We start from the raw sequence: 27,814 nt of genomic DNA on the forward strand, positions 1-27,814 counted from the left end.
CGATGTTGGGATTTGGGAAGAGTTCTCCTCACAGCATGGCATTGTAGGATACAGCCTTGGATGCAGCCTTTGTGCCTGTTTCGTTGGTTTCCTGGAAGTGATTAAGTGCAGTCAGAAAAGGTTCTGTACCAAAGGAAATAAATGGCCCATGACAATAAACATGTTTTTAGGTACATAAAGTCTTGCAAATATTGAGCAAAAGCAATATGAGTTGGTTTGGTGTGTGCAAACATAATAATAATCTGATTATGTTTTTGAAAAAAATCTTGCAATTTTTATTTGACTACTCTGTCTATTTCACTAGTCTGATATTTTTGTCTTATATTTTCTATATGAATCGCTCTTAATAAAACCCAGATTAAGAGTGTCCAGAAGAAATTTGTACCTCTGTCGTCTAGTTCCCATGGAAAAATAAAATGTTAAAAAGCCATCAAGATTACTAGAGGAAAATACATTATAGGAAACAAGTAGAAAAACATAAGAAACCTTGAATTTCAAACACATGTCCCTTGAGCCTATGCAGAGAGATTGTATACGTTCTAAATCATTTTCAGATGGACACTTTGATTGCAGCAAGTACTGTATCTTCCACTGCCTTTTGCAGTTTGCCAGCAGGTCACCTGTCAGTACTGAGCAGTTGCACCTCACAGCAGGCCTCTCTGTGGGCCCACCAAAAACAGCTCCCTCCAGAGCAAACCAGTCGACCTGGGAAAGGTGAACATAGTCAAGGCCTGATGAAGGGGCATGGCGGCTTGCCAGATGAGTGAGTCCAGATGTTAGCTGTCGGACAGCTCATGGCCCTTAATAAATTGAGTTACTGTAAATCTGTAATAAGATCAGGCAAACACAATTTTCCCCCATCGTCGCTTTTTGTCCGTGTCTCCGGTTATAATCAGTACAGGCATTATGCCACAATCATTGAACCTGTTGTTATTTTTAAATTTTACAAGAGATCTCATACAAAACATCCTGCATTGGAAACTGTCTCCTGGTTTTATCTCAATACTGCAATATTAGTTTGGGAACATCTGTGCCTGAGCTTTGTGTGAAAAGTAGCTGAAACTTAGTGGCATAAACAATCCAGTGCCAAATTTGGGCACAACATCAGTAGGGTAACTAAAGATCAGTGTTTTGCACAAATGCATCATTTTGACAAAACAGTCAATGGGCCAGTGTTGTTGTTCTTAGCCATCTACTGTACTTCATGAAGTATCATACTGTACTGTATGTGGTTCTTTCTCCTTTTCCTTTTCTCAAATTGTGAACTCTTGTTCCATGCACATTGTACAGTCCTGCAACTCTTGAAAGCCTTTAGTGTTTTAGAGTACAGCTAATATTCTGAATGAGTTTTTAATGATGTACAATTGTAACATCCCATGATTTATACTCTTCACATTTAACTATTCTAACCTGTGAACCTTTCCTAACCTTTTTATAAATAGATGCTACGTTAGCAATTTGTCAGTCATTAAATATTACTCCTGACTTGAACAACTTTTGGAAGAGTTTTGTTAATGGCCTATAAATAGCATCTCTTATTACCTTCATTTATCTTAAGTGCTTCTATACCTAAAGAAATTTCTTTTTGAACTTTTGAATACTTCTGAACACTGGATGCATTCCACATTTTAGGTTTAATCATTGTATGAAGTGCATTATTTCTATGTTGATCTCTGATTTGGACCTTTTGTCTTGCAAGATTGCTTTTACATTGCTTTTACATTTCATGCTAGATTTTACCTTTGGGAAGATTCTGTTCTTGTGCTTCATGCAGAGTATGTTTAAAATGCTGCCATCAATTCTCTACTGTATTTCCATATCTATCTTAAAATCTTTTAGTCTTTTATAGTCTGGTGTCTTGACACTGTCAACCGTCACTCTGTAAACAACCCCAATTAACTCAATAAGCATGTACACAAGCTACAACTGTGTTTTTGAATGATATTGTCTTAAAATATTAGCTATGTTTTATGTATAGATTATTTTACTGGGGAGCATATATCTGGAGAGTATATCAAACCATATTATGTCCAGTAAGTGTCAAATCAGTCTGTGTAAAGTTTAGTTCAATAACTGTTTTGCTTTAAATTAGTGCATTTGCTTTAGTTATATGTTTTTGTTATTTGAAAAACTGCTAATTTTCTTATATTAATCTCAGTTCCGTAATGCATCTTATTTTCTTCTGATTGGATTTTGCATTAAAAACCTAAAATGACCAGTTGTTCCTATGGACAGGGATTGACTTGTGATTGTAATGGGAATGTCACTGGATACTGTATCTTTTATTTGCACAAAAGACCTGGACTATGTGGAACATTAAAATAGCCTGGCCTTAACTAAAGTAACAATGTTGCACTGTCTTATAGCATGTCTCTTAAACCTTCCTTGTACCTTTTTTGTTCAGTGGATTTATGAAGTCCTTGAGAATTACTAGAATCTGGCATCAGTCTGCTATCTTTGAGAAGAAACAGTCTGAATTACTTGTGAATTTTACATTAGAGAAGTGATTTTAAATGTTGACGTAGAGACCAGTAAATCTAAAACCAGTGTAGTCTTGGTTTAAGACTAAATTTGGTGTTTAGCCAGAGTCTGGCTGGGTGCCAGCCTTTGGTGTATTGTTCTTGGCTGGATTGTTTGGTTTCCTAGCAGCACTGTAGTTAGCCCTCAGGAACCTTTTAGATACATTCTTTCTTTGCTTCATGCCACCTGCTTTGGCAGCTCAGTATTCAAGTGAAACTCCGGTGCTCTGCTGTTCTTTCTGTATGTGTATATTATAATCTTTATAGTAAGATTTCACAGGCTGCTTAAGCATACAATAGACAGGTGTGTGAACCCTAGAAAATGACATTCTGTGCCACACTGAGAATATACTTGGAGATTGTCTCATGGAATCGGAATGCTACCTGTTTATCACAGTGGTGTTACCTCAAACACAGCAAAGTCAAAACACACTAGGTCCGGAACGTGTTATTAAAATGGTGTTTTTTGCCCTTACAAATTCTTATGTCTACAAAATTGGTTCTTTCAGAAGTTGCCTGTTCAAGGGTTATTGTTGCTACAAAATCTTAAAAGAGACAGATGAGATGTGTTTTTTGCACAGTGTATGCATATGAGGATAACTTGAGGAGGTTTAGAATTAACAAATGAAACAGGATCAATTTCATGGTAAATGCATTTCAGGTTATTTAAACAATATCTTTCGGGTGTGTAGCAGACCATTTTACAAGTGACCGATAGCTTTACAAGCCAGCGTTTCAGACAGAGTAATTGGTTGTCTCTGATATTTGAGCGAGGTAATTTCACTCATTAACTGCTCCCAGTGCTGCTCACATGCCAGGATATCTTCACTGTAAGCACCATGAAGGGACCACATCACAACTTTTAAGACTTAACTAGGACATTGTCCTATTGACTTCGCCCAATCTTACTCGGAGATCATAAACAATGTGAGAAACGAAGAAGAAAATTAAGATCAGAGCAAGTTTTTAGGTCAAGAAAGGGGGAAGACTTATTCTATGAATAGTTACAAATCAATATTCATTGTCTTTGGTAAACTGCTGAGCCTTTTCAGCATTTTTGGTACATATACAGTACTGTATATGCTGTCTATGTACAGTACAGTCACCAGTCATAAGTAGAAAATAGTGTGAAAGCAGAATGCTCTGTGGACGCATTTTTTTTAAATGTAATCTATTGTCCCAAAGCTGCTTATCCCTGCAAAGAGTCGTGGTGAAAGCAATATTTTAAGAAAAACTTCAGTGATTTATTTAGCTTTTTTTTTGTTTGTTTTTTTAGTGAACTAACCATTAATACCTTTTACAAGATTAACTGCTATCAAAACAGTCTTTTTGTAATAGGATGTTGTGGGAACTATCAGTGTGTTGTTTTGTGCATGCTGTACATATGCTACTCTCCAGATTTAACAATACCACTAAAGAACTAGGTACAAAAACTTAATGTAGCAGAAAGATGTACAAATTATTTAATGTGTCTTGTAAACAAAAATCTAAAAATGCTATTGTTTAATCACAGATGAAAGGCATATTTGTCATAAATACTTCAGAGAAATCACAAGGGTAACAGAATTTTGTAACTCCTGTGGTATGAGTTTCAACCACTTCTGACGGGAGATTTTTGAGAATTCCAGGTCCATCAGATCCTTTAGTTTCCACTTGTGAGCTGCCTTCTTGTATTTAAGCCACACATGTTCAATTGGATAGATGTCTGGTTGAGATGGCCAAGAACATTTATTTTGTGTGCAGTGTATCATGATGCTGAAATGTCAATTTTCAGTTATTCTTGAGCTTCATGGCTGAGGGAACCAAGTCTCTGGCCAAAATGTGCTTTTACAGTATGTGCTGGAGATCATGATCCCCCTATCTTTAACAACTATGAAACAACCATGAAACTTAATAGACTTCCCACCTTATTTTATTGTGAAGATGAGTGATATTCAACATGAAATTCACCTTTACATCAAACCAAATGTTTTGATTTAATTAGATTTAATTTGGCACATTCATGCAAGAGACTCAAAATGGTTGTTTTCAAAGCTCTGTATTCTTAATTTGCCAGATTTTAATGGTGATTTCCAGCTGTTGCCTTTGAAATGACAATTTACAGTTGCTTCCTAAATCACTTGTCTCTTTGTCCAAGGTAGCAAGATTCACTTGTGTCATTTTCATGGCAGAATTGCCAATATACCTACAGTATATACTAGCCTTACAAAATCTTAATTACAAAACAGTGGGAAGTGGTAAATTAATCTTTTTGTGGATTCATTTATAACCATCCCCTAACTTGTGATGATCAGTGACAATTTACCGCTGCTCTATGCTATGCTATCATTGTAATAGTTTTCAGCAAGACACATTTTGCAATCTGTAACTTTGCTGCTAAATGCCCTTTTTGTTCCTTTTTCATCAGTGTTATGAATAAATCAGGAGGTCACTTTAAGTAGTGTATGGGAAATAAAGAATTCATTCTGTATCCCAAGTTACATAAAACTAAAAAATAAATAAAATGTAATGTATGCCATGGTCTTGCTTCCTTTCCTTGAATTATTGCTTAATTCATGTATTTTCATGAGTATTCATAGTATTTATATACAGTATATGGATCTATGTGTGTCTGTGAACAATAACAGTATGGCTCAGTATCTTTTGTTTGTTTGTTCTCTTATTTTTTATGCCTAGAAGAGACAAAAATAGTTCAAATACATCAGTCCATTTTTTCTTATCTTTACCCTTCAAATTAAGCAGTGCTTAAAAAGCAGACAAGTCAGCTATAGCAAAACTAAGACCAAATAAGACTGTGGACTGGACTGAAACTTACTAACTTTTGCAGATATTGCGATCTGACAAAAAATATTATCATATCTCTAATGGGTTAAGTGAATAATACCCACGCCCTGGCAGCTAGTTTAATGATATTTGTCTTCCAGCATTGATTCTTTTGGTTTAATACGTATTGTACAACTATAATGTATGTTTGCAACACATTCCTATCTTCAGATTTAACATTTAGATTTGTCTTTACTTTTTGTACTCTCCAGTAAAGAATAGCAAACTCCTAATTATAGATTGAATGCATAATGGCAAAGGTGTATACAGTATGTACACCTCATTCAATATATTTTCCCCTAATCTTAATGTCCTTAGTTTGGTGACAGGTTCTTATTCTGCCTTCTGTGTTCATCACATGCTCTATGCTTAAAATAATTATTTTTGGATCTACTTACACACCTCAAGTAGATTAAATATATATTTAAGTACGGCAGCATGAGTCTATTGCAGTGTGTTGTTTGCTAGAATGAGTTTCTCTGCAAACTGTGTTAGTTTGTCGAGCAACACAAGGCCAAGATCATTGGAATTGAGCCACATCTTTCTTTTTGAGCCACAAACAAGGAAGGTTTCATTTCATGGTGCATGTTGGAACAAATTCCATAGGAAAGTATTGCTTTACATTGCTGGGGTGGCATACAACTGGCTAAGCAGTACTGACTGTACTGTAGATTTAGATTAGTCAGCCTAGGCACTCTGCTTTCAGCAGCTTGTGGCTTGAGGCGCTAACAGTTGGTAATGTGCCTCTCCTTGCTAAACATCCTCTGCAGGGATGTGTAACCTGTGACATGTTTAAAGATGACAGGTCAGAGGAATCAGCCCACACTTCCTCATTCTCCCCCATGTGCAGTTGCAGGTTCATAGCCATGAAATCACAGGTGAAGAGTTTGGCATTTACTAACTGGTTGGGTGTATACCAAAAAAACACTGGCGATTGTGGGGGGGGGGGGAATCTTACAAGCTAAAAAACATAAGCATAAGTGTAAAAACTTTATAATACAGTATATATGGGTTAAACTGGAATATTATATTACTAAGGCTAAACAACAGGTGTATGCTATAGATTAATTAATTCAGACACAATCTCAAACAGCTTCAGGACAATCAGGGAAATATGTAAAAAAGTTGACATGTATTTGTCATATATTAATATCCCTCAATTTAGATCCCTCAATATCCATCCATTTTCTAACCGCTTTATCCAATTTAAGGTTGTGGGACAGCTGGAACCTACAGTATTACTGCAAACAACATCATGGCAGGGTACAGTACACCCTGGACTGTGTGTCAGTCCTTTGCAGGACACTCTCACACCAGGGCCATATCATGAGTGAGATATCATGTGGAATACAGAAGCTGAAATGCATATGGCTGAAACAGTTAATGATTGATGCATCCCAGTTTGTACAGGCACTTACTCGGGGAGATGCTCTTTTTGACTAGTCTTTTTAAATTGAATGAATTACATAAATTGAATGAATTAGATGTGACAGAACCACTAGGGAATTATGACCATAATATGGTACCCTCTAATGTACTGTATACTTCTACATTCTTATATTAGGGTTTACAATTTCAAACAAGTATACTGTGAACAAAAGGATACAGATTTAATAGAAGAAATATGTTATATATTAAAAACATATTGGCTTCTTAAAAGTTCAAGTAAATTCGCCCCTAAAATTAAAGTCCAAGCCTAAACAGAGTCAATGGAAAACTTAATTAAAAATTAAGAAATTCAGTGAAGACAACAGGTAGGTACTGTAGGATTTTTAAGAATCAAATTCAAAATTAGAGATTACAAGCTACATATGCAACAAAAAAGATGAGGATCGTAAAGAGTGAGATGCAAATGAATACTGAAGCAGAGGCTTAAAATAAGGCAATCTTATCCAGTACTTAACAAAGCAGTGAATGAACTTGAACTTGAACTTTATTGCCATATGTAACCGGTACTGGTACAATGGAATTCTTACTTACAGAAAGTCTCTCGATTGTAAAACTAGTGTAAAAAACAAGACAAAGTGCAAACAGTGCATCAAGACAATGTACAAACAAACAATAGACAATGTGCAAGTAAACATGTAGACAGTTTGAATGTAAACAATACAGACGTGTAAACAATGACTGGAGATGTGCAATAGATAAGAAATCATAAAGAGGTAGATGGTGATGGTGTAGGTGTGGTCCGAGGGGGATGGCTAAATGTGTTCGCCAGTCTCACTGCTTGTGGATAGAAGCTATTGAAGAATCTAGTGGTAAGTGTCCATATGCTCTTATATCTCTTGCCTGAGGGCAGTGGGGTGAAGAGCTCATGCCCGGGGTGGTGACTGTCCTCTGTGATGGACAGAATTCTACCACGGCAGCGGTCCTCATAGAGCTGTTTAATCTCAGTGAGACCGCAGCCGATGATCTTCTGGGCCATATTGACCATTCTCTGCAGTGCCTTTCTTTCTCAGGAAGAGGTGTTCCCATACCACACGGTGATCCCGTTGGTGAGGACGCTCTCGATGGTGCAGCGGTAGAAGTTCACCAACACATGTATTGGCATCCCCCATCGCTTGAGGCACCGCAAGAAATTAAGGCGCTGCTGAGCCTTCTTCATGATAGAGTCAGTGTTCACAGTCCAGGTTAGATCTTTAGAGATGTGAATTCCCAAAAACCTAAAGCTGGTGACTGTTTCCACTTCCGTTCCATCAATACTGAGTGGGCTGTGAGTGTGTGGCCTGTGTCTCCGAAAGTCCACTATTAGCTCTTTCGTTTTCTTTGTGTTCAAGTCCAGGTTATTGCTATGACACCACCTAAGCAGCTGTACAACTTCATCCCTGTAAGTGGACTCGTCATCATCACTGATCAGTCCTATTATAGTGGTGTCATCGGCAAACTTAATGATGCGGTTGTTGCTGTGTCTTGCTGTGCAGTCGTGAGTAAATAGGGAGTACAACCTTGGACTCAGACAGCAGCCTTGTGGGGTTCCAGTGCTCAGGGTGAGTGGTGTTGATGTTTTATTGCCTATCCGCACCACCTGTGGTCTCTCGATAAGAAAGTCCAGCAGCCAGTTGCAGACAGAGTTGCACAGACCTAATCCCCTGAGCTTTGTCACCAGTTGACTGGGTATGATGGAATTGAATGCTGAACTGTAGTCCACAAACAGCATTCTCACATACGAGTTTTTAGTGTCCAGGTGTTCCAAGGCTGTATGCAGAGCCAGGGAGACAGCATCATCCACTGATCTGTTGTTCTGGTAGGCGAACTGCAAGGGGTCCAGGGACTCTGTGATGGAGGAGTTGATGTGTGACAACACCAGCTTCTCCAGGCATTTCATCACCACAGATGTTAATGCTACTGGGTGGTAATCATTCAGGCATGTCACTTTTGTCTTTTTGGGGGTTGGAACAATAGTGGTTTTTTTTAAGCAGGTGGGGACCATGGACTGTGACAGGGAGGAGTTAAAGATGTCCGTAAACACTGTGGTCAGCTGGGCTGCACATGTCCTCAGGACGCGAGGTGGTATCCCATCAGGCCCTGCAGCCTTACGGATTTTCACCCTGCTCAGAGTCTTCTACACGTCCTGCTCTCAGAATGAACTGTAAAAGTAGAAGTAATCTGTTTGTAGGACAATATGGGATTAATACTGGGAGATAAAATGAAACAGTAGTAAATTAATATTTGACACAGGTTTTTTTCCAAAAGAAAATATTGATTGTAAGGCCCAGGTTAAAGAACAAGCTCCATCTTATTGAGTGAATTTAGAATTACTCATTTTAAAGTGAGGTATTGCAATGACTACAATAGCTTAAAACTAATAAATCACTATGTATATTTCCCATTGTTCTTAAGGAAAAGGTTTTTATTAATCATTTAATTATGACATTTAACTAGCATGGTTCATCTGTGGTTAAAGAAGGGAGTTGTACCTGCAGATTGAAGAATAGCAAATGTAATTCATTTAAAGGGGGACAAAATAAAGGCAGGAAACCACAGACAACTCAGTCTTATTTCTATTATTGTAAGAATTATGGAAACAATATTTAAATTAAACTAGAAAAATATTTGCAAAACAATGGCCATTTAAAAGCTAATTAATATAGTAAAGGAAACTCAAAATGCACGTTTTGTATATCTAAAGAATATAACATTAGATTTCAGATGAGTGTTTTTGTTACCATTATTCATCATGTTTTAACTTAATTATTTTTTGTATATTTTGAATATGTCTTTTATAATTTTATGGAATCACCATGCACTGACTTTCCTTCACTGATCAGTACATCTGCTGAAACATCAAAACATACTGTTTCAGAATAATATTGTTAAGTTGGCAGCGAATTTTCATAGAGCCACAGAGCAGATATATTCATCTGAGGAAAGAAACGATTCTCACTGGTCTACCATTCAGGCCAGTAGACCTACCATTCAGGCCAGTAGGCCAGTAGATTGCAAAGTAGCAATCACTAAACTCACTCTCTTCCATATGATGTTGGTCTGTCCACTCATCTTGGCATCCCTTGGGAACCCTTTGTTCAGTCGGGTGGCATAGCCTGGGCTTAAACCTGCAATCTCTAAATCCTCTACTGAGGCCCTGAGACCTTTAATTGATGAACCACTAAAAGGCTGTCATATTTATTTTTATTTTTTGCAGTGTATTTCCATATTTTACAGTTTATTGGTTGTTTGTATTATTGTTTCTCAGGTTTAAAAACAAATGCATTGTATCAATGGAGTGTGAAACACTAATTCCTAATGACCTAATGGTCCTAATGACCTTGCCTGACTCAGACATGGTCAGTAGTAATAGTAATCTTGCAAACCAAAGAGCAGATGGACATACTCCAAACGCTCTCCTCCTACCACTGAAAGTAGGATGTCTGTAGATTAGTGACGGCCACAGACAGACAACAAAAGAAGCACTTCTCAGCACCTGCTGTTGATATCCCAGCATACAGCCTATGACAGCCTATGACTTTGAAATTACAGAACCAAGTTTTAAATTGCCATTTCTAAAGCACCATATTTTCATAATTAATATCTGGGTGGCTTTTAATCAAGAGTGATCTTTGAACTAATTAATATTTTGTGATATACAGAGAAATTTATAAACAGCTTGACTTTAAAAATAAAGTAGCTCAGTGCCACTTGGAAGTGAAGTAGTATAATTGAGTTGTACTCCCAGACAGGAAAGTCTGAATCAGCATTTTCTGGCATCTTCTAGATGTTTGTCTGAAGGAGTGTTTTGTTTTGTTTTTCTTTTTTGGAAGTGGGAGGACCATCTCTCTCCTGGGCTGCTGTCGATACAACAACCAGATCCACACACTTTTTTTCTTAATTTGGCTCAAATAACATTTTTTTAAGCTAGAGCCCAGATCAGGATATAACATAGATGGTTTTACTGCACACCAAGGCCAGCATGCACTAAGTAAATATTGAGGGACAGAGATATGGTTCCAGTAAAAAGTGGAAGGTTCAGATGTATTTGGGTAAAAAGTATTTTCCATTTTTGTTTTCCTGTGGTGTTTTTATCCTGTCAGTGTTTAGCAGTTCAGGTACTACATATACCGAAAAACAACACATTATTATTCGTTAGTTTGGTGCAATTAACAATATTTCATAAATATGCTTATTATTCTTTGTAAAACAATATGTGGTACCTCAGTATACCTCAGTGGATCTTTAAATAATGGTCAGTGTTTGAAAACACATGAAAGCAGACTGCAAAGCACACTATAATTGGCCACTTCATGCCTAGACACATGGCATTACTGTCCACAACCAAACAGAAGACTATTTTCCCATAGGATTATGGGTCACAGTGTATATAACAGTCCATCATGGCCGTTACATCATTAGATGTAACTTATTTTCTGCATTTCATAGTTTTGGAGTTTCTTAATGGTTTGTCCCTTCATCTAAGAATAACACAAGGTAGGTCCTAGGATCTTTTACTGATTCCTTAAAACATAACACCTAAAGTATTTAAGGTGTAGACTGACAAAGTATACCAACTATTCAGAAAAACTCACTTGTGTCTAAGCAAAAACACTATAACTTTTATATCTTTTTCACACAGAAGTTAAGTAGAATGGTTTAGCAGAAAGATGCCAGTAGGTTGAGGGTCACCACATGATGAGTTATAGAGTGACTTTTTGAAATGCACCTTTCACAGACATAATCAGCTTTCTCAGCTAAACAAGTCTACATGTTGGCTCCCTATGACCTGGAAAAGGCTAGACTGGATGACCCAGTGGTCACTTGAAAAGCCATCTGGCTGCTTCCTGAGGGGACTTACCACTGTCACACAAGGCTCTTAAATAAATGTAATTGTGCTTAAGAGGATATCCCAGAGAAACTAGTTGGGTATCTGGAGGGAATTGCTGTTTTGTCGTTTTATATGAGAAAAAAAGAGGTTACCACCTGGTGCTTGAGAGTATAAGAGGAGTTTTCTTTTTAAATTATTTTAAATAATTCATTCTAATCACTTCAGTTTAGAACATGATATGATTGAGTGTATGATTGTTTATATAAAGCAGAGCCTAGACCACACCATATAAATTAATTAATCTAGTAGTTTTATCAAGGTAGTCACTGACCATATGTACATCTTCACAACTTATTGATAGGATAAAAAGATCAGACACGGTGATGTAATAAGAATGGAAGATCAGTAGAAATTATTAAGTGGCAATAATTTATGCTTTAAAATACAGGAGTCTGTGAATCTACATCTTTTGCTTTTCAGAACAGAAAACATTTTCCTCTTTTATTATGTGAATGAAGAAATGACCACCACTGAAATTGACTGCATTTTCACATTGTCTTTAAGTTAATTGAAATGAGTGTACCTGTTGATGTTTCTGGTGGATGTGATAAAGTAGTCTAATGGTAAAAGTATGATTCCTGAAATGGGCAAGGTGTAGTTCACTATTCAGCAGAGCTGTTCCCATGTTCTGACAGATTGCCAGTGCAGGCCCTCAGACCTCCAGAAGAGGGCCTGTGACAGACAGTGAATGGAAGGTCTGGTAGGCTCATATTACCCAGACAGATTTGTTAACACTGTTTGGGTCTGCTCAGCTTTCCACAGACCCTCAGGCTAACACCACTGATGTGATTTAATCTGTCATTAAACCCCTGTAACACTATAATCAAGACACAGTTTAGAACTGAAGACTCCTCCAGAAAAAAGAAGTTGCATCCTCTGATTCACTGTTGTGGTCATTCAGAATCACATAACTATAAATCATTCATCACAATTTAAAGGTAGACAACTCTGCTCCTTTGGAGAGCACTGGCTTTGTTAAAATCCCTTTATTTCACATTCAGTGCCATATGTTATGTTCTGTTATAAATACTCTATTTAAAGGTCAAAAGTGGATGGTTTCCGTGGATATTAGTACACATTATCTGTTAAAATGTGAAGTTTTTACTGTTTCTGCTTCCTGATCAAATAACAACTTTATTTTTTATGAATATATATGGCTCAGTAAAGGTGGATAACCACATTTTCTCTGACATGCACCTGTCTAGAATATATATAGTTTTAATAGCTGTGATAAAAAATAATGAAAATGCTACAGCTACAGTAGTATAATGCTACTATTCTTTTAATAATAATTACAATATTTTGGAAACTCTAGTACCATACAGAATCAACAAAGTGGAATCTACACAGTGGAAGCTGCTTTACTTTAAAAAAAAAGGTCTTTCACGCACAGGAATTAAATCAATCAAAAAGGGCAGATAATCTGAGAAGGTGATTTTAATTAACTCAAAATTAGTTGTCAAATCTGGTCAAATTGTGGGTCCTCTTTTGCTAGATTATTCTTGCTAAACATGATGTATTTTAAAGTAATTCTATTTTGCATTTCATCCATAAACTTTTACACTTGAAAGGCTCTGCCTAGTTTAATCATTTTACGCAACGACACCATGTTTTTCTGTGTTTCATCACAACAATTTGTACTGTAAGTGACATACTGTATAAAGGCATTGTCTTTCTTGATGATGGTTAGCCTTATAAGGTGTTTGCTGATTAAATAATGCAAATGTGTTTCATGATTTTGGAAGAAACTCAGATATCCTTACAAAATTTAACTGAATGAACTCTAGAGGAATGTAAATTTTAAGCCTGGGAGTAAGGTACTCAAATCTAAGCACATGGCAATGAATTAGTGAGACATGCCAGACTAGGACTCACTAGAAGTGGTGTTCATGTCCCAGTTATGCTGATTGCAATTTTTGTCCTGCCTATTGAAGGTCAAAGGTGAGAGTTCTTTGTCAGTGTCTAGAGTCAAGGGTGAAACTCCCCATAAATCACAAAGTCTTTGAGAAGCTTTGATGAAATATGGTGGTAGGCTTAGTCATGGAGTTTCTTGCTTCCAAAAATGTGGACAGTGCTAGTGCTGTCCTAAGGTTTAAGGCCAAGGTCATCTAGAAGCTCTTTTGTCCTTTGTACTGTTGGTATTTCAATTAAGTCACAATCAGCAAGGCTTTTCCTAAATGTCATTATCACCACTTATTTGATTCTCCAAAGATCAAGAAGTCTTTTTAACATGAATTTTATTTACATATTTTAAAACAATGTGTATCTGGGCTCACAACCAGACAGTGTATTTGTATGACCTGTTATTTAGGACTCACATGATGTTAGTGTGGTTGTTTCTACACCTTAAAACTCTATGAATTTTCCTGTTCGTTCATCCTTGTGAGAATTAAATCACGCACCATAGACTGCTAAGGTTATAATCTGGATTACAACACAAAATGCTTGATTCGTGGTTTGTTTTTTCATTAGCTGCAAAGTTACATTTTTTGGACCTGTCATTGCAGAAATATATAAATAACGTTTTGGACAACACAAGTTGAATGAATTTCTGCTTATTTCCTAATCGCATATTGTAGCCAGTTTAAAACATTGGAAGTTCCCCAGTGTAGACCTTTTTCTTTCTCTATGTGTTTTGTGGCTCTGGTTATACAACTGGGGAAATTAACATTTTCCCAGTACACTCTTGCTAAAACAAAGGAATGCACAAATTGGCAACAACTACTATAATTAGAGGGGCAAGAAAATTTTCATTTCAGTTTACAAAATAATTTTCTGTTTTTAAAAATCCATTTATTCAGAAAATTCTGAGATTTAATATCTTTGGGACCTTAAAAGTACTCTGGCGTGTGGTAAGGCTTGCAAAACCCTAAAATATATTGTGCTTATATTTGATGTTATTCCACTGCAGCTTAAAATTAACTGATGCATTTTATAAACACAAATAATCTGATTTCATGCATTACAGGGCAAACAAGTTTCATGTGATATAGAGAATGACAAAAACATTTCCAGTGTACACAAAAAGCCAAGTCAGAAACAAGGATCAGCCAAATGAAGATGCAACATCAGCCAAAAGGGCAGAGTTAGTAAAACAGATCAGTACTATAAAGATGTACTATAATGTGGTTTGGTTAATTAAGGCACAATTCAAGCTAAGTTGGGTCCTGTTCTTATTACTTTGAGCTGCCAAGTTTGGATTTATGAATGAAAGGGGAATGAAGTCGCCCCAGATTGGGCCTTATTTAACAAAGCCATGTTTAAATGTCACGTCATTATTTGGCTGAATCCTGTCCCTTACTTGGCTGTATCTGTATGTGGAAAATGATCAGATATCAGTGAACAATAACAATATCAGTGATCTTGGAACAATGAATTCCAAGAGTGGTCTTTTTTCATCTTAAAAAAAGGCAGCATTTGTCTCATTTGCTCACAATTCCCTGTGCCAGAAGTGCATTAGCATTTAAACTGTGGCCCTGAGAATTAGGATATTAAGAACATTAACCCTATCACCCCAATTGTAGGCCTCTCCGACTACGAGTGTCAATTCACTTCTAACACTACACTTTCCATTACTAAAAACATTTTTTAAATAATTTCTCAAAATATCACAAAAGACATGAAGGATCCCATGGCACTGTTTGTAAGAGTAGAAATATTAACTGTGGTAGTCCTGATAACTTCCATTCTGGACTTGTACTATCTAGCCTTCCTAATCAAGTTCCCCCTTGATTCAATTAGTGAAGCAACTTCTCACTTCTCTTCCTGAATTGCTGTGATGGTGGGCTGTTATGCGTCACATTGATGGGAGCTGTACTTCAGGGATGGGAAAAGTGGGTCTCTTCCAACATGTTTGGTTGAATACAATAAATTATTTTATTATTTTTATCAGCAAAGGTGAAAGGCTTAATACATAGTTTGGTATGTGGTTAATGTGATATAAATGTCATTTGGAATCCTTGAGGCATTATTTCAGTTTTGGACTATAGTTAATTTCTGGCTCCTCTCCCTCTCCTTTTTTTAAAAAAAAGGTTGAATTTGAATGAATAAATTAGAAAGGTTAGAAAGAAGGAGACTTTATAAGTGAGAAAAGTATTTTACTTCAAGAGCTGTGTTATTTCAGGTGTTTGTTCTTCCATGCATGAGTCAAGACCGTGAAGTGAAGGTGCAAAAGAAATATAAGCACTTCATTTTAAGATGTTTAATGTGCTACATTTGACTTGAGGAATCATGACAGAACAAAAATGACAATGTAAAAAGTTGGTATATTATGTATTTATTTGACAGATGCTTTTACTGAAAGTATACCCATAACTTTGCTTTTTCCTGCAGCAGTCTACTTGACGTATCTTGCATTAAGTGTAGAAGTGTAGAACAGTAGTGCCCCACCCAGGATCTAAACCCACTACCTTCCAACTGCTGCTACGTGTTAGCATGAATCATTTTCACTTTGTCATACAGCCTTAAATCCATTCATATAATTAAATTGGTTGTTTCTATGATAAACTTGGAATATCCATGTCTCATACTGGTATTTTATAGCTACTTCTGGCATATAGTTTATTTTCCTCAATAATGCAAGTAGTATTTTGAGTGCTGACTGAAATGGAGTAATACAGCATATAGCTTAAAAATAACTCACACTTCTCCAATTTAAAATGGTGAGATTAAGCAAACATATTGTAGAAGTACTGTTTTCTCATTAGATTAATAGTATGCAACAGATGGTTTTGTTTTTCCCCTCATTGTAATGAACTGCCAACACATTAAAATAAATCAGGCACTAAAATTAAAGCCAATACAATTCTTATAATCAACTGCTAATATCAAAGTCAACTGCCAAGAATGTACATTACATGCTATGTATTTTTAAAAATTTTGCCTTTTTTTGTTTTATATTCTTTTCAAGATTAGGTGTGAGGTTTTAGTGTTTTATTTTTTGTATGTCCCCACTGAATTTGATAAACATATGCACTGTATACTTAGCAATATGTAACATTAATTTACAGTGTATGGAAAACTAATTGGAGCAACAAGTGCTCTTTCACTACATTTCTGCTAGATAGTCTGAAGCCTTTGGTCTGTAGGAATGTCAGTCCCATTTCATTTCACAAGCACAAGATTCATCACCGTGGATTGAAAGTAGAAACAATCTGCCAAGCTTGTCACCAAATAAAACAATACATTGGCTTCGTCAGCCTTATTAGTGCTGACACAAGTTTGGAAGGTGGCCTGTAAGAACAAAAAAAGGAGCATTTTTTAAATATGGCTTTTTTTCTCTCTCTTCCTCTAGATTAAGAAGTATTTTGAATTGGAACCCCTGGCAAGAGGAAAACGATGGATTCTGGACCCTAGTTCAGTAGATAATATGGATTTAGTGAAAGAAAGTTTCAGCCACTTGATCAATCTACTGGAAGAAAAGGACTTGGAGCCTGGAAGAATATGAAATAAATGAATCCCTGAAGAGAAAAATAAAACACAACAAAACCAGAGACTGTCTTAGGAAACTTGGTGTTTCTCTGTACTGTATTGTGTCAGATGAGGGGTATGTTTCAATGGTGTCTCTAGCTGAGAAACAGATTACAAGTGCAGATTGCCACCTGCAATCATATCCTCTTGAAAGAATTTATTAAGTGGAGCTCCTATGAAAGAATTCAGCACAGGCTGAATCCCGGTGGCAAAATAAATTAAAAAATATAAATATACTAATTGGTTACTACTGTTTGTGCCATTTTACTGAACCAGTGTGGTAAAATTCAAATGTAGGACATTTTTTGGAATTAAACTTTGTCTATTTGAATTCATAAATAGCTCAAAGGTAACTTGCACATTGCTACTAATTATTTTATATCTTAACACATACAGTATGCTTGATTTGTAGATTGACTGACAAGCATGGTTATCAAGTGCATTTATAAAATATCTTGATAACACAGAATGTTTTAGTAATGCAACTTCTAGTCTAAAGCCTTATGTGATGTGCATAAAAATAATTAAATTTCAATATGACTTTACAAAAAAGGCTTTACAAAACAAGACTTATCTGCTAGACTTCAGTCTTTTCAATGACCTTATCCCTGATCTACTGTAAGGAGCATGCAAATCATACTTATTTGGTGTTACATGTTATCGAGAAGGAAGGCTCTTACACATAAAATACTTAAAAAAGGATTATAGTAATCAATTTTTATACCACCACTTGAGAAATATCTTGAATTGCATGCTGCAGCACTGAAAGCAAAGCATGAAATGTAGAAAATGAATAACTGTTTTTTTAAAAAGAATGAAATTAAGGGATCCTCATTTTCAGCCAATGACAATGTACAGTATATTTTAGATAGGAAGTTGCCAGAATTGATGTTTTAAACAACATTGTTAGGTATGTCTGTTGGTTTTTTGAAGATGGAACTTTCAGATGGAAAGGGTTGATAGTCTTTTTCTAGTGCTGTAAATTCTCTTCTGTCCACTCATATGGAGCATTCAACTGAAGTGTAAGACCAAAAAATGTCAAGTCTTATGTTGACTTAAGTCTGTAAATGCATAATGGGCTATTTTAATATGTGATCCATTTCTTTTTTATAAACGTTCATTATCTTTTGAAAAAAGTCAACTTTAGGCTTGAGTATTAAGACTCTGTGGTATGTGGTGTTCAGCATTTGGCTAAATTACTTCTGTGTGTGTGTTCGTGGTGGCAGAATAAAAACACTATCAATCAGCAGCCACAACAGCTGTTTTTGACAAGTCCCTGTCTGACGCTTAATGCCTTCCAACTGTCAGAGACTTCCCCTCCCTGTCTGCCACCTCTGTCTTGTTGCTCTCATTCATGCGCTTGTACTTCTAACACTTTGCAATTGTGTTCACAATTTCTCCCTGTTTTTCTGCATTTTTCATAATTTCTTCACCTCTCCATTTTATGTGCCAGAGGTGTCTCAAAGTTCTTAGTGCAAAACTATTTTAATAAAATTCTGTGATAACTGAAACTTCTTTTTAGAGTATTGCTTGGTGTATTTTTGTCGTATTTATAGAACCTACTAAATTTTTATACCCTTTTAGCCAATTCAGCTGCCTTTTTTGTAATTCATTTATAATATCAGGAATTTGTACATTTATTATAGGTCATCTTGTTTGTTGAAGGGCAAAAGCCTGTGTTTGTACTTGGAAAAAAAAATCTGTATTTAACAGTTTGCTCAGTTGGGTGGAATACCAACAGTCATTCACAAGTTATACTGTGTATATGTGTGATTTATACGTGATTTCCGCTGTCCAGTACTGACAATAAAGGCTGAATAGAGGAGGAGTGTCTTTGCGATTACTTTTGCCTTGTTTGTTAATTGGAGATATCAGATGAATGCAGAAATGCCCTTTCAACTAATTTTTAACAGATTGCATTTCTGTATCCTGTTATCTGTTCCAATTTGAAGTCTCCCAGATGGATACACGTTGTGTCTAAAATCACAAGACTTTCCGTATATTTAATCTCTTATTTTCCCTGTCTTTGTGTTTATTAAGTGATCAGGTTTAAAGGAGTAAAAAGATACTTTGATATCTTTTTAATAGTTCAGTTTGCAAAACAATGGCTTTTGTGATGTGTCTATAGTCCAGGTTGTGCTTTTGCAAAAATAAAGACTTGTTCTTGCATGAACATGTCAAAAAATCTTTTATCATTAAAAGATTAACATTCTATATTCAGGTACCTTGTTATAGGGTCAGTGTGAGAAATACAAGATTTTATGGCAAACAGGATGAGCCAGTCATCCTTTTTTTAACGTGAATTTATTTTATTATTTTATTTTATTGTAAAAAATCTAAAATGTAGGTAGATCACATGTGAACTAGTGCTGAACATGTATGAAAGCAATGTTTTTTAGAAACAAATGTTTCTGCAGCTGGGTATGTCACAATCTTCAGTTAATTATGGATAACCTTTGGTCAATTGACCAAACAATTGATTGAAATGCTATATTTTAAGGTGAAAACAACATGACAGGGTCTAATTAATTGTGAATAAGTCCTACTGGACTAAAATGTCTTTTAATCTTTTTTTATTATATTGACTGATGTCAGTTAAAAATCACTTACACAGCAAATAGAAATAAGTAACTGAAAATACAAGTATTCCTCATAACAATTTGTATGGTAAAAAGCAGAAAGTGTTTAGAATCCATTTCTCCATATTGATTGAAATTGTCTGAATGTATAGAAGAATCACACAGAAAAAAGAACAAAGTATTCTTGACAATGGTATTTTCATGAGTTATCACAATGAATCATTGCCAAAGCATGTAGTATACTGTAGTTTGGCAATTTTGAATTTCACTCTCTACCTAGCCACCTGCCATATCACCCTGCAGCTCTCAACTGGCTACCCATTGAAGTTAAGCAGGGTTGAGCCTGGTCAGTACCTGGATGGGAGACCTCCTGGGAAGCTATGGTTATTGCTGGAAGTGGTGTTAGTGGGACCAGTGGCGGGCGCCCACCCTGCAGTTGGTATGGGTACTAATGCCCCAGTATAGTGGTAGGGACACTATATTGTAGTGGGCACCGTCTTTCGGATGAGATGTTAAACCGAGGTCCTAACCCTCAGTGGTCATTAAAGATCCCCGGGCATTTCTCGATAAGAGTAGGGAGTTCTCCTGGTAACCAGGCCAAATTCCTCCACCCCCCTCAGCCTTTACCGTGGCCAAATTGTCTCCATGTACTGTATGACTGGCTTCCACTTGCCCCTGCGATGGACTGCCGCCCTGTACAGGGTGTACCCTGCCTTGCGCTTGTTGCTTGCCAGGTAGACTCCGGCCTCCCATAACACTGTATGGTATGACATGACATTCTACCTAGTTATCCTGCCAAAATGTATGAATTACAATGGAAAATTCCTCTCAATAAAGGGGCTATTTTCTTATACCCTAAAGACTATAAGTACCCTTCAACCTGTTTGGATATCCTTTTATTTGTTAGATAACAAATCTAAAATATATTTTTTTAAAACGATTACTCTCAAAATACTGAATTACTGGGGAGAAAATATGTCAATATTTTTTCCTTTGAAAGTGAATTGTTAAATGAGTATTTTAACAGTTCTCAACACAATTTTAATATGGTTTTAATTTTTTGTGCATTCCTTATTATCTGGACTCATGCAGTGGTAGAATGTGTGTTGGAAGTGAAACCAAGAGCTACCATCTGTGTAAAAGTTGACACGGGGATTAGAGTGATGTTTTCTTCATTCCTTTATTGTTGCAGGTAAGTCAATTGAGAATAAATTCTCACTTAAAACAGTAACATCCCACCCCCGATAGGACAAATCTCCAATCTACCATTCTAATCACTACTCCATGCTGCTGCTAATTATTATGACATTTATGGTGAATTGAAAAAGAAAATGGGCAGTATGTGTGCATGCATTGAATCAGGACTCTAATTGTTCCCACAGGTTATCTGTCAGTTGTGATAAGGGACTCTAATAAGCCTATTGCAAGGGAATTTCTCCAGTGATTTGCTCACCAGACTTCAGTGGAGTCTGGGATATACAGTTGGCAGGTTATCCATTTCTGTGAGTATGCAAAAGCTTTTGCCTCTTGGTTGATGTGTTGAAAATGTGGTACTGTTTTCAATGTGATAGCTGTGAGATATTCCTGTGATGCCTATAGTCACCTAAGGAGCTGATAACAAAAGGTGCTTGCAACTACTGATTTAGAATCTGTTTTTATCTTGCTTTAAGTCCTTCAGTAACCCCAGTTCGATTGTTCCATTTCATTTTCAAAAGACAAACTAGGCATAAAAAAAAGGTAAGAAGTGTAGCAATAATAGTCCAATTTAAGATTGGTCAAATGTAAACAGAAAAGCTAGAGAACTTTAAAGTACATGTGTACATCTGCAACATTTAGGCAATTTGTGTCTCATTAATGAATTCTGCAATTAATTGTCCCTTAATAAAAGATTTTTCATACAGATTGCTGTTATGTTATTGTCCTTAATTTGACATTCATTATGTTAGTTTTTTTTTAATTAAGCCTTGTTCATAATAATACTTAAGCAGTTGCTAGTTATGTGACCTGCAGGAAATTCAGTATAGCCAGCTGTGGAAAGACATTACAGGGATTCTGAAAGGGATACCACTGAGTCAGAAAGGTTTCTCTGTAGCTCAATGAATTGTTTTTAAAAATATCACTTCCCTCAGGCCTAAGCATCTAATCACAATTACACAGTTTATTTTACTAGTTTTCTATTACTTTTTATGCAGAAAGGTTATATTTATGGTGTTCCCCAGTTATCTTACTGTAGGTTCTCACTTTTAAATGTGATATTTTGTTATATAATATTTAGGTATCTCATATATATACATTTCTGGTGTCTAAAGAACAACATCCACAATTCAATTGAACCTGAAAGGCATAAATCTGGGAAGTATTACCCTGCCCATTTCTCCAGCAATGTGAATTCTAAATTGATGATCTAAGACAATGCAAATGTAGCTGTAGGAGACATACCTAAATGTTTATCTGTCTCCAGAGTCAAATACCACTATTAAAGTATCTCACTCTCTACTCTGTATAAAACTCTTAACTGGTTATATCAGGCATATTACATATGTATTGAGACAGAGACAGGGATCTCAATTTATCACTTTACATATGAGAAAAGCATACAGTATCTGTTTTTACTGAGCTCTTAATGATAAAATTTTAAGATATGATATACACTTGTAATGTCATGCATATCAAATGCAAATTCGAAAAAAAAAATCTGTTTTTAATTAACCAGATGTTGTTATGGATGTGTTAGACAGAAGAGTGAGGTTGTTATTCTTCTGTACATGACAGAGAAGAGAGAGAATTTCATAATAACATTAAAAGCATCAGGGATACTTTTATGGTTAGGCAGGTAATGGCAGAAATATGTTGAGATGAGGAGATCGTAAATGAAGCATTTAATCAACTTCAGATATTAAGAGTAAGCAATCTTTTCTAATTAGCATTTTTTAGCTTTTCTTTTTAAATGTACCGTATTACATATATTTTCCTAGTACAATGCTGAACCTGTTAATTCAGATTTGAACTTGTATATTTTTCAAACCACTTATGAAGACTTGATATACTTTTTAAAATATATCTACAGCTAATTAGGAAAACACAATTAGAAAAAATATTGTGTGTTTTTCTGGGCAACACCTTGTTAACATTCAATCTTCAAAGAATCTTCTTGGCCTTTTCTACCTGCTGGATTTTGTTGTTAGAGATTGTTGACTAAATCTAGGAGCACAACAGATGTTTCTCTAAAGTACAGCTGGTACTAATGATCCTGTTTCTATCATCAGGGCCAGTTTTACACTTACAGACACTCACAGTGAGGGGTCACCCTCTTGGAATTCTTTAAGCAGAGTCAGTACTGTACCATAAGGAAGTACTTTAGGGGTCCTGGAATTAAAAATAAACACATAACAAAAACATCAAGAACTCAACATCCTGAATTAATTTTGATATAAGGTCAGATACTTCTGAGCAAGTCAATACTGTCCTGCCATTTTTGGGCACTACGAGGAAATTAACAATAAATACGCTGATGGTTTATGACATTTCCTGTGCATGGTAACACCCCTCTGTTGTTTCAATCCTTTGAGAGCTAGAAGAGATGTGAGCTACAATAAAATACAGGGACACATCCAAAGCATTTCATAGGCACTTTACTATGTACTGTACCTGTGTCTCCCATAGGATTTTATTTTTGTTATGTATGAAGGTCACACAAAGAGTAATGACATTTTTGTTTCTCAATAAAAAAAATGTCTATCAAGGACAACTCTTTACTAACTGCTTATTGGATTTATTAATTCATATTTTAATTGTATTTTCACACTTGTAAAAGCTACCTACAGAATTTTGTGAAATTCTAAAATGCTGCATATATGTCTTTTAAGATGAATATGTTTTTCAAAACCTGAATGATTAAACTGACAGCTTCTGAGGGTTAGATAAATTTCAGTAAATGTCAACAAAAATTAAAGGGCCAAAATCGAAATATGTTATTTGCATAAGTATACAGTCCACTTTCCTCCTTGCCCGGCTGCTCAGTTTATGCAGTTCCTGGATGCATTCAATGTCTTATTGATTGACTTCACCATGCTCCAAGAGATTTTAAGGGTCTTTAAAAGGTTTTATGCGTTTTCCCCTGTGTTGTTTTGAAAGTTTCTTGGTGTTCATGGTTGAATCTTTGCTTGAAATTTACTACCTGACTGAGAGACCTTACAGACGTGTATTTAATCTCAGAGCCATTATTTACAAAACAATTAATAATTGTCCTTTCCATTTATTTTTAAGTTTCTTAATGCCTTTCATATTGTTTCTCTTTCCTTATGTTTTCAGAAATGAAAACGAAAGCTTTTCATTACCCAGCCTTATGAAATTAGAAATCATTAGAAGTCTCTCTGTGTTTATTGTTTTCCTATACACGTAAATGTATCACTACGGCCAAACTAGACTTCAAAGTTCCCTTCAACTTGCTTTTACTATGTTGTGTCCTGTTATTGCATTCCATGATTTAATGAATCTCTGTATAAGAACATCGTTTTCAGATATTGAAATTCTGAAGACCTCTCTCGATCCTCTCTCGGACATCTTGTACTGAGACTGAGAAGATTAAGGTCCTTTATCTTACTTTTTCCTTAAACTCTTAAATGAGTCTTGTTGCACTTTACTGGACTTTCTCTAATGGTTCTTGAGCCCTTTTTTAAGAAATGTATGCAGTATTTGAGAAATGTGATATAACTAATTAATTGTACAGATTAAACATAACCTCTCTTGACTTGTATTCAACACTTTTCTGTGTAGCCAAGCCATCTATTTGTTTTTTATTGCTTCATTGAGTAGCCTAAATGCTGACAGCAATAAAATAATAACAACACTAGGTCCTTTTCCTAACTCCTATGGTTATAATTGTGTTATATTAAGTATTGTAATTATAACTATGTATTTCTTACCTTTATTTATAATTACCAACATCAAATTTCATTTGCTCTGTATCTTTTGTTTCCAGTAATCTGACTCCTCTCATTTTGTTTAGTCTAAACTGAATAAATGGTTTCACTGTTACAATTGCTTTATGAAAGAAAAAACAGTATGTTCACAGCCGATACCATTCACCAGTTCTGGACTAATTCTGCTTTTCTGGAAGGGATGAACACCTACCTAGAAACCAATTATTCATCTTCTTTTACAAGTGAATATTTGTGGCTGAAGCAAATATTTTTTAAAGAAAACCACACAGGTTTAAATCCATTGTTATGTGACCACAGTAAATTTATGTTTATGAATGTGTAATTGAGATTCATCTTGAGAGGTTCAATTAAGTTCTAAGCTAATCGGATTGAAGAAAAAAAACAAGAACATATGAATAGAGGAAGGGATACAAATAAAAGGAATCAATACGGCCCATCTTTCTTGTTTTCTCGCCAGTAACTTATAGATCCAAAGGCCTCATACAGCCTTTTGTTAAGGTATCCCAGGCAACATGATTCAACAGTGTACCTCAGTTATTTATTCTAGACACCCACAATCCTTTGCATGAAAATGTCTTCTGTTTTCTGTTAAAAAATACACTGTGCAAGTAAATGTGAACTTGTATTCAGACAAGAATATACTGATTTTGCTTTAGAATGTATAAAATGTAATGCTAAATCATCTTTAAACTAGCTGAATATTCAAATCAGCTGAAAGATGGGAAGAATTGGGACAAATTTTCTCTTTCTCTTTCTTTCTGGAATCTCACCACTCAGCAGTTGCAGTCGCTGTTCCATGACACAAATTCATCAGTCATTGCATTCTTTGCAAACACTGATTCTAGGTCAACGAAGCAAAAAAAATGTTTTTCATATATTAATTACAACATATTTATATGTACATTCAAATATATATATATACGTATATACTGTATAAGGCCCTGATTTGATTCCAGACCTGGTTGGCCATCTGTGTGGAGTCTGCATGATCTTCCTGTGTACGTTAGAGTTTGTTCCATGTATTTCAGTTTCTCCCCAAAGTTCAAACACTTGCAGGATTGTTTTGATAAGCTGTTTTAAATTGTTCCCAGCAGGGTTCCATCCCTGGACCCCATAAGGAAGGGAGTTAAGCACCTCCTCTCATTACTCTACCATGTGAAGGATGTATTTTGTGAATCTGAGCCCTGTGTGCTTCAAATTGAGTAGGTTGCATACTGTATATACTGTATATAAATTTTAATCTACTGGTGGATGACGGCCTCCCTAAGAGTTACATTCTTCAGCTATCCTCATCCAACTGGATATATAAATATAGTACATATATTGTGTATAATTACTTTTTTATTGTTTACATATAAATAATTAAATGTATTTATTTACACTGAACTTTATTACATTTCTACTTGTCATATTGTTAATTATGGCAAATTCCACTAGGTTAATTTTGTCAGTGGCTCAAAGTAATCTAAAAAACGATTCTGTTGCTGTCATCACTGACATTGTTTAAGGCCAAGAATTTAACTAGTTTCTGTTTTATGGACTGATTCCAAAATAGCAATATGTTTTTCTGCAACGCAGTGACCAAATTGTACTCAGTATTTGAAATGAGATCACTGTGCGTCACATTCCATTTTATTGTTTGAAATAACATCCTTTGATTAAAATCTGTAAATTATCTTATTATATTTTTCTTTTATATTGCTTCACTTTGATTGGAAGACATAAATCATGTTTCAAATAAATAAGTATTCAGCTTCAGTGTTTTCCATTGTATACTTTATTTTCTTCTACCTGCATGCAACACCTTGCACTTACCTACAGTACATTCAATATCAGCTATCATGTTTTTGCCCAGTCCTGAATTTGGTCTAAGACTTATTTCTCTTGTAGTTTCCGCAGTGTTCACCAATCCTCATATTTTGATATAATCAGTTATTCTGACTAGTTTGCTAACTATACCGGAATGTAGATCAGTGTTAAAATTAGGAACAACAGTGGTTCTAATGCAGACCCCTGAGGCACACCACTTATCCCAATATTAACAATTATCACTTATGTGTACCATCTATTCATCAGTTATTAACGCAAGTACATACTGTATATTATCTAGAATTCTTCTAATTGAAATGTGGGAATTTCAATTATGAGATTAAACCATTAAAACCATTCTAAAACTCAAAATAATACCATATATAGTCTTCTTGTATTATTTACTTTCAATGGATGGTACTCCTGTCTGTGAGTATCAATATGCCTACTTATAATGAAGGAACATATCAACCAGACAGATTCTGTGTAGTCATATTCAATGGCTTTTGATGTCCCAGCTCTGGGTGAACAATTTCAAACCTTTAACAGTTTCCCATATATTGTACAGTGCCTGTCAGTTAAAAACAAAAGTAAAATTTTGGATATCAAAATTTCAATTGCTGCTTATAATGGACTACAAACCATTAATAATTATTTATCAGGTAACTGTGATTTAAATGTTAAACCTTTAATTTTCATGTTAATATCACTATCTCTAATTCATGTGTGCTATAGTATGTTCTGTAAAAAAAATAGATAAATGGTGTCCTGCAGATGGTGTGGACAGTTTTATTTGGTCGTGTTCATGTTCTCTTTTTAAATAAAAAATACAATTGAACAGGCACAGTCTGCATTGTGGAGAAAGGAAAACATTCAGCAAAACTGTACAGCAAAAACAAATAATCTTTCATCAACAATTAAGAAATGTTTGGGCTAAAGTATATAAAAAGTAAGGTGAAAAAGTGCAGATGTTTTCATTACACAGTGACTATCCTGACCACTTATGCTAATTCTTAATAAAATATTGTGTGTTTTTGCAGTTCTTTTTTTTGTCACTGTATTGAGAGGAAGCCTCTTTCCATTTGAGTGCATTTTGATCTTGTTCAGTAATTGAATGACTGTGCCATTTATAGTTCTGGTAAAATGGATTTTAAACTATTTGGAAATATCTCTTTAAAGAAGTCATTTCCATGATAGGTGGCAGGGTTGCACAGTTGTTAACATTACTGTCTGTTCTGCTCCACTGTCCTCCCACAGTCCCAAGATATACTGGTTGCTTAATTCTGGGAAAATTGATCCTCATGTAAGTGTGTGCATATTTATGTGTGTCCTGTGATGGATTCCTGTCTGGTATTA

The 27,814-nt window shown here is 35.5% G+C and overlaps 1 protein-coding gene across 5 annotated transcripts in view; it reads left to right on the forward strand.

Moving 5' to 3' along the window:
- arl15a (ARF like GTPase 15a) overlaps positions 1-26,394 on the forward strand; it is a 228,333-nt gene extending 201,939 nt beyond the window's left edge. For 2 of the 5 annotated variants that reach the window (XM_088629510.1, XM_088629509.1), the window contains exon 5: positions 16,952-18,950. In XM_088629510.1, the coding sequence (XP_088485636.1) occupies positions 16,952-17,104 (153 nt within the window). In that variant the 3' untranslated portion in view covers positions 17,105-18,950. Of the gene's footprint in view, positions 1-16,951; positions 18,951-25,740 lie in introns of those variants that run through there. The other 3 variants (XR_015935956.1, XM_088629512.1, XM_088629511.1) reach the window with 3 other exon arrangements.
- The last annotated feature ends 1,420 nt before the right edge of the window (positions 26,395-27,814 follow it).

This window comes from Lepisosteus platostomus, chromosome 4 (assembly GCF_059453375.1).
Source record: "Lepisosteus platostomus isolate fLepPlt1 chromosome 4, fLepPlt1.hap1, whole genome shotgun sequence".
Classification (NCBI taxonomy): Eukaryota; Metazoa; Chordata; class Actinopteri; order Semionotiformes; family Lepisosteidae; genus Lepisosteus; species Lepisosteus platostomus.